Source organism: Thermochaetoides thermophila (assembly GCF_000221225.1).
Source record: "Thermochaetoides thermophila DSM 1495 unplaced genomic scaffold scf7180000011816, whole genome shotgun sequence".
Classification (NCBI taxonomy): Eukaryota; Fungi; Ascomycota; class Sordariomycetes; order Sordariales; family Chaetomiaceae; genus Thermochaetoides; species Thermochaetoides thermophila.
Window position 1 is genome coordinate 4,390,842 of NW_006383032.1, and position 8,352 is coordinate 4,399,193.

General features: G+C 50.3%; 1 protein-coding gene across 1 annotated transcript; it reads left to right on the plus strand.

The window, feature by feature from the left end:
• Window positions 1–32: 32 nt before the first annotated feature.
• On the plus strand, window positions 33–2,795 carry CTHT_0032840 (uncharacterized protein; the record flags this gene model as incomplete). Its single annotated transcript, XM_006693659.1, has 7 exons — window positions 33–82; window positions 179–216; window positions 327–1,255; window positions 1,342–1,912; window positions 1,986–2,535; window positions 2,643–2,706; window positions 2,766–2,795. 7 exons carry the CDS (start codon window positions 33–35, stop codon window positions 2,793–2,795), a joined length of 2,232 nt encoding a protein of 743 aa, XP_006693722.1.
• Between the last annotated feature and the right edge of the window lie 5,557 nt (window positions 2,796–8,352).

An 8,352-nucleotide genomic window follows, 5' to 3' on the forward strand; every position in this document is an offset into this window, starting at 1 on the left:
TTTGCCAGTTCTCCGTTGGGCCCCCGATAAGGATGGCACCCTCCGAACGGTCCGACCAGGACCTGTCCAAGTCTAACTTCGAGTAAGATCCAACGTTCAGCATGCCTAAAACTCACAAAAAGAAGGAAGGAAAAAAGAAAGGGAGAAAAAAGCCCAGCTACTAACTTCCCCCTTCCAGCGTAGACTATGTCATCCATTACGAGATCCCCCCAACAGGTATGTCTTCTTCTCCTTCACACCCAGCAGCAGCCCAACCCTACCCAACCTAACCCTTCAGACCTCCCCATCCCCCAAGACATAAACAAAGACTAACCCCTCCTCTCTAGCCACCGCCGAAGCCGAAGCCGCCTTCATTCAGCTCATCACAGCCCTCTCCTCGACTGGCTTCACCACCGAAGTCCGTCGCGGCCGCAAGCCTTCCTCCCTCCTCATCTTTACCAAACTGGCTTCCCCCAACCTGCTGCGCAATCAAGTCTACCGCGCCCGTGTCCAGGACTGGCTATATGGCGTGAGGCCTGATGCCCCGGCCAAGATCACTGCCGAGGGGGAGAGCGAAGAATCAGAGCCCATCACGCCGGCCGAGAGACTCAGAGTCGCGTATTTGTTGATCACCCGACCTAAAGATGAGGGCGGGGCAGGTGTCAGCCCCGCCAATGTAGCTTCCAGCAGTCCAGGTGTGTCACCGGCGTATAACCGGTTTGTGAAGAGCATCTTTGCGCCGCACGACAAGGCGTTTAACCGGACTTGGTTGGCAAAATGGACTTCCAAGTACCAGCCGGATGATAACGACCTGTCGGAGATTCGGGATCAATTTGGGGAGAAGGTGGCGCTATACTTTGCGTTTTTGAGGGAGTATTCAAGGTTCTTGCTGTTCCCGGCTGCGTTTGGCTTCGCGGCGTGGTTGTTGTTGGGGCCGTATTCGTGGGTTTATGCTGTGGTGAATGCCTTGTGGGGGGTCGTTTTTTTTGAGTATTGGAAGGTGAGGGAGGAAGATTTGGCTGTGAGCTGGGGGGTTAGGGGCGTGGGCAGGATTCAGCATCCCAGGCCGCAGTTCAAGTGGGAGAGGGAAGGGATTGATCCAGTTACCGGGCAAGTGGTTAAGGTTTATTCGCCTGTGAAGAGGTTCTTGAGGCAGTTGCTGCAGATTCCCTTTGCCGCAGCCTGCGTGGTTGCGTTGGGAGGGGTCATTGTCAGCTGCTTTGCCATCGAGATCTTCATTACCGAGGTGTACAATGGGCCGTTCAAGCAGTATTTGGTAAGTGATGATACACACTTACCCCCTTCCCCTCCCCTTCCCCCCCTCCTTGAGCTTGTCCCTGGCCTTCTCTGGCTGACCTTCAGACCTTCCTCCCAACCATCATCCTCACCATTTTCAACCCGACCTTCACCGCCCTCCTTACCATATTGGCCGAGCGCCTCACCGAGCTGGAAAACTACGAGACGCAGGACGCCCATATGGCCTCCTTCGTGCAAAAGATCTTCGTCATCAACTTCATAACCTCCTACCTCGGAATCTTCCTGACCGCCTTCGTTTATGTCCCATTCGCCAAGGTCCTGGTCCCTTACCTCGATATCTTCCAGTTCACTGTGCAGAAATTCACCCCTGAAGGTGTCGCCCTGCCCACCAAGAGCTGGGAGATTAATCCAGACAGGTTGACGAAACAGGTTATCTACTTTACCGTCACTGCGCAGATTGTCAACTTGGCCATGGAAGTCATCATGCCGTGGGCTAAACGTAAGGCGTTCAAGACTGTTGAGAAGGTCCAGGCCGAGCGCAACAACGAGAAGCCGATTGAGACCCAGTTCAAGGATGATCCCCAAGAGGCCGAGTTCCTTGAGCGCATTCGCGATGAGGCTGAGCTGGAAGAATACGATGTCACTATTGACTATCGGGAAATGGTCATCCAATTCGGTATGTCCCTTTCTCCCCCCTTCCTCTCCCCTCTCCTCTTCCTTGCCACAGTTATCCAATGCTGACTCTCCAGGCTACCTTTCCCTCTTCTCCGTTGTCTGGCCCCTCACCGCCATCTCCTTCATCATTAACAACTGGATCGAGGCCCGCTCCGACGCCGTCAAAATCATCACCCACTGCCAGCGCCCTATCCCCTGGCGTTCCGACACCATCGGCCCCTGGCTCCGCTCCCTCGGCTTCCTCTCTTGGCTGGGCAGCATCACCAGTTCCGCGCTCGTCTTCCTCTTCCATCACCACCACGGCGGCGCCCACATCGACGATTATTCCCCCTGGGATATCCCCTTTTGGGCTTTGCTGCTGACGATTATGTTTGCGGAGCATGTGTATTTGGGTGTGCAGATTGTTGTGAGGGGGGTGTTGAGGAAAGTCGTGGAGACGCCGGGGCTGGAGAAGGAACGCGCGGAGAGGTTCGCGTTGAGGAAGATGTTTGAGAGGACAGGGGGCGTTGGAGGGGTTGAGGGAGGGAAGGCTAGTGAACAGGTCGGGGGTGAGAAGATTACGAGGGAGAGTTTGGAGGACGATGCGAGACGGTTGGCTGAGGTTGAGGGGATGCCGGAGAAGATGTGAGTTTTTTCTCTTCCTTTTTTTTTCTTTTTCTTTTTCCTCCTTTTTTTTCCCCCCCTTCCCTCCCATGTTCAAAGGAGAGGATAATGGATGCTGACTTCAACAGGTTCTGGCTGCGCCAGAGGAACCCGGATGAGACTATCCAGGTTGGGAGGGCCATGATTGCTGAGGTAAGTCCTAGTTCTGTCGATTATTTCGGCGAGAGGTTTTGGGCGCTAACACTTGGTAGTTTGCGAACCACACCAGGGCGAAGAAATAGATCGCTTGAGTCTCGTAAAGTTAAAGACCTATCGTCATGACTTGATTGGATAGATTAGAAGGAATTATAACGTTGAGTTTCCTCGGAGGAAAGAAGATGGAATTGACAATTGACAACGACAATAGTAGAAACCATAGCCAGATGGAAAGTCGTCCGGGAAGGCTATCTGGTCTTTCCTTATTTTTACATCTAGATTTATCTTCAACTGAAATACATAAAATAAAGGAGGATGATGCCAGCCACCGACCGCGCCCGTGACGGAAATCTCCTTCTCCCTCCTCCAACGTTCATTCACTGCACAAGACGACTGTCTAGTGCATTTTGAGCCATTCAGCTGCCCTGGTTGGCGAGTAACATTCGCCAGGTACTGTGGCTTGTGATCGGCTAAATTTGAAAGATCCCATTTTCCTCAAAACACCTTCAAATCTCTTCACTTTCTTTCCAATGCCTAGGCATTGCACTATAGGGGCAACAACATGAACGTCATTCATCAGTTGGAACCAGTTGGCCAAGTGGGGCCGATGATGGTTTGTCGCCTCCCTACGAGGAGATTGAGCAACAATGGTCACAGGCAGTTCCGAACCCTGCCATGGATGATGAGGATGATCCCCCATCAATCTTATGATGGCGTTGACACACAGTCACACCAGATGGAGCCCACGATTGACGGAGACAGTTCTTTTTGCCTCGTATGGAGAGTTCTGCAAGGGGGCCGAGAAGGCTTCTCTTATGGGGCGGTTCAAAACGGTATGTAAGATGCTCAAACAAATCACCTCCGAAAGGGACGCGGATGACTGACTGACATTCATGAAGGATAAGCACGCCATTCCAACCATCCTCTCCAGCTTCCTCATCAAATTCTATCTCCCCTCCTGCCACCCTGACTGCGACTACCCTCCCCCCCCCCCACCATGCCTCCAGTCTTGTCTATCCATGCCGGCCGCACCACCCACCTTAATGATGCAGCTGTTCTTCTCTACCATCACGGCCTCTTCAACCACCTCTTCAAACATGAAGCCCCTGAGATGATCTCCCTTTTCCCTTCAAATGTGACTGGTCTAAGAGTCAAAACCATTATGCGAGAGAACCGCGAGGAGAAAGAGATCGACGCCGAGCTTAGGACCTACCTAGGAAGGGATAACTTCGTTCTCCTGCTCCTGAAAAAGAAATCCCTCCCATAATGCAGCTGGTCGTCTCCTCGCCGTGAGTAAGTAATTTCGGGCCGGAGGAACTGCAATTAAAGTGGCCGAGCGCCGTTACCAAACAGGATCTATCGTTAAGCCCTGACAATCGGAGGGTGATATCCCGGCTTTAAACCCCGCTAAGCGGCTGCTGCAGTTCTAAGCAGACCAAAGAACATATGCTACAATTAATTCAACAACTTCTGCAATTCCATCATTGTGATCCTGTCTTCCACAGCTTGTTCCTTGTTAGAAGCCCGAAAAGACCTGAAGGCTTATAACTGCAGCTTTTGTTTGTTTTCCATCAAACTCCATGAATCGGATACGCGAGAGGGTAACAAAGGTCAGTACTAGCAAATGGAAACGTCGAATTGTCTTCGATCGACCATCTAGGATAAGTAAACCTGTTCCCTAACGCTCATAGTCTTCATAGCAAAGAAACAGCTACCTCCGAGAACGTCCTGAATCAAGCATCCTTTTTGATCAAGTTACATGTCGCAGCATAGCTGGAAAGAGTGCCTATGGCCATCGATGTCGCGTTCAAGCAGGCTACACAATTCATCCAAACGATAGAACGGTGTGGTTTGGCGAAATAGATTTCGTGGAGCACATCCCTCGTCGCCCCGTTTCGCACCCTGTAATACATATTTCGGGAACATTCTTTGTATGCATCTCCCCAAAAGACGTCGAGGACTAGATGGGCATCAACGAGCTAGATCTCCCTATCCCCATTTCTAGGGTTTTGCCTGCCCTTCGATTCCTAGATGGGAAATATCTCGACCTGGACACTCATTTCTGTGGAGTCGCCATCCAAACTTGTGACACTTGGCAGACAACAACTCATGAAGTCTGGACTGAGAAGCCAGATTTACTTCCAAATCTCCCCGTTGTTGAGTTGGCTGTTACTCAAAGATCTTCGGCATCTTATTCCCACCATTTTCTGAAGGACTATTTGTATCTGGATTGGTAGATCATTCTGAGGGGCTGTTATTGTTGAACCATATCCGATTACTACCCCCTCCTGGGCACTGGCTTGAAGTTCTCTCCAAAGCCCTGGAATGTCACAGCTAAGAATGCAAACGAAACGCAATCCGCAATCGCAAAGTTGGATTGGCATCGACACAAGCATGAGCTTCAAGCCAAAACATGAAGATGGGAAACACGTCTGGCTGAACTTCCGAAAGGGGGATGGCAGCACTGGCATTCAATGTTAAGTTTTTTTTTTTTTTTTTTTTTTTTTTTTTTTACGCCTTTAGCTCTCAAGCGGAACTGTGTTGTCTTAAAGGAGAGTTCAATTAACGAATGTGACATGTCTGGTCGACAAAGAAACGAACTGCTGCTGGTATGGGCAGAATTCCAGAGGGGATTGGGGCCTTTTTCCCTGTGATTTTACTGAGTGGCCATCTGTAAACAAATCGAAGGACAAAGAGCCAAAGTCAGCGTCGATGGTCAGGAGGATATTTTCGGTATTTGAATTGGGTAAACACTAATTAGTCTGTCGAGAGATATTCGCTGGGACATAGCCACCAAGTCTTCAGTATTCTCTGTACGTTTATATAAGCAGCTGAGGATATCCTGCATAATTCACTTTCCATGCGGCTTGTAGCAAGGAGATGTTCCGCTCATCCTTTTCAAACCACTGATCAACGAGTTTACCAGATATCCGGCCTCTGTTAGCTTGGATTGATCTTCAACAGCAGCGTCAGTATCATAAATACCATTTAAACCCTGCTTTGAATGCATCTTACCATCTTCTACCATAGAGTTGGAAAGGTGCGTCCCATACTTACTTCAAAAGCATGTCACATCTCACTTCGAGTACCTCCAGGTTTATCTGAAGAAGCCAGATAGCATCTGATAGGACCGGGTTATCCTGACCAGATCGTGTATTCATCGCCTTAAGTTCTCCCAGTACATGGAGAGCTCTTCAATATGGCTCAAGCACACAACGTTCCACAATGGGTTCTGAAAAGGGGGTGTTGATCAGGCGCATGCAAGCTCGGTCGCCCGGAAAGGCTCGTGTGATTTGATGTCATCTTGCAAATCGGCCAAACAAGTCATCGGAGACAAGAGACAAAGGAGTGTAGCGAGTGTAGGTCATGTCAGCATGACACCAGAAGATGTCACTTCCTGTCAAAAGCAAGTATCCAGCGGAGCTTGAGACTCATAAGTTTGAACGAGAGCTGTCCTTCAGACAAGAATTCGGGAAATTGTCCTCCTCCGCCATCGTGTATACAGCTGGTTGTCAAAATGCCCGCCTAACCAGTAATCACCAATCTCCATTCCACAAGAATGCCTAGGCAACTATTCATCTAAATTCGGGATCCAATCCTTTTCTGGAAGGACAAGGTGACAAGAAAGGTCTCAGCTGAAAGGCTCTAACCCATGTGGTATGCTAAGTACTGCTAGCTGCGCCGGATCCAGCCAAGGCGCTCACCAACCTTCCAGACAACATGTTATGATGAAAGAATATCTCAATATGCTTATCGAGAGTCCAGAAATGGCTTATGAATACATGGTTGAGTTGGAGCGTCGATACTTATGTAATATAGCGGAAGTCGACTTCCCACCACCTAGGGGTCTTCATCAATCCACAGACAACCAGGAACTGACGGACGATATGGACAAATCCCTCGTCGACCAGCGGGTTGGTCTTTCACCGCTCAACCGGGATATTCACCTCGACCTTTCGGATAGCATAAGGCTGGAAGACGAGAGAGAGTATCCCCGGGAACCACCACCGACGTATTAGGAGGCAATTCGGGCATCGCAGCTGCAGGATATTGAGCCTCGATCAGGCATTCATAACCAAGAACCGCCTTTTCTTCGAGGTCCTCCAGATTGCAGTTGCCCTAGCGCTTGCAGATGCCACAGAATTCGAACGTCGCTGGTACGGCGACTTTACCGACGACTCGTTGGCTGACCGTTTCCTGAAGGACTCCACTCAAGAGCTGGAGCAAAAAGCGACTACTTCTTCCTTTGGATAGAAACCGAGGACGGTTGATGTATGATAGCGGCAGGTTTCCCTTTAGCTAATTGGGGCTGGAGAGTTGGCGTGTAGTTGGCGTGTATCTGTTTGGTCCACCAGAGGTACTGCTTTCCATCGCCGTACCACACAGCATTTTATCAACCTCCTTCTACACTCTCTAAAGCATCTGCCGTCTCACAACAACCACTCCTTATAGAGCCCCCCTTCCCCAAATATTTTTCTATCTTCCCATCCCCAAACAACTCCCTCCTGATCTTCTTCCCCTTCTCCCTCTCCTCCCGATACATCCTCCTGACCTTCTTCGCATCCAACAACTTAGGCTTTTCTCTTTTTACTGTTCCATCCTTATGTTTAGACACCTCCATCCCCAGCCCCTCTCTCCCTCGTTCTTTTACTTTGATAGGTGCCACAATACCCTGCCCCTCAACACCGAGACCCTTGCGTGAGTCAGGGTCCCAGCCATAGGAGGCTAGGTAGTTGAGACCCATGCGGGTGCGGTCTAGGTGGGAGGGGGGGTGAGAGTGAGGGAGAGAGAGTTGGTGGGCTAGGGTAAGGTGGTGGGGGGTTGTGCTGTTTGTGGAGAGGGGTAGGCGGCAAGTTGGGCAGAGTTCTTGTTCTTCTTTTTCGTCTGAAGTGGATTTCGTTTGAGGTTCAGGGGATTGACAATCAAGAACTGGGGAGTCGGTTCGTGATGTGCCCGGAGTAGGTGACTGAGGAGCTTTGGGTTGAGAAGTTGGCGGCGCAGAGAGAGCTCTCTCTTTCGCTTTTGACTCCTCCTCCTTCGGCTTTTGCCCTTCCTTAGGTAGAACCAAACTCAAATACAAATCTGCCACGGCAGCTGGATCGGGCTTAGGCTTGGTAGGCTGGATAGATGGTGCATCTGATGAGGCACGCACAAATGCGATGGGTGGCTGTTTGTAGAGACCGCTTCCTGGGGGACGGATGCGCTGGAGAGGTGTTGTGGTATCATAGTCTAGGTCGTCTTCCTCATCTTCATACTTTCGATGTTGAAGAGGCATTTCGTGTATTTTTTTTTTTCTTGAATTTTCTTTCTTTTGTTTTTAAGGGGGCGACGATCCCCAGAGCAATGGATGGTGCTGGGTGGTGCGTTAAGGATGATAGTGATTAAGGAATGAGGCCAGAAAAATGGAGCTTGGCGTTGTGAACCTTGACGGACGCCAAGACTCAAACCTAGTCCTGCCGGACCCGCTGCGGCAGCCTGGCCCACTGTGCGTCAGGGGCTACGTCACGCCCGAGCAGCTGTCAATTGGAGGCCCAGAGCTTCTGAATTTCGACTTTTTGTTCTAAGACTTTTTCCTCACATTCTTTCCTCTCAATCACCACAACAAAATCCTCCTCTCTGATCCAAATTAAATGACCCGCTAAA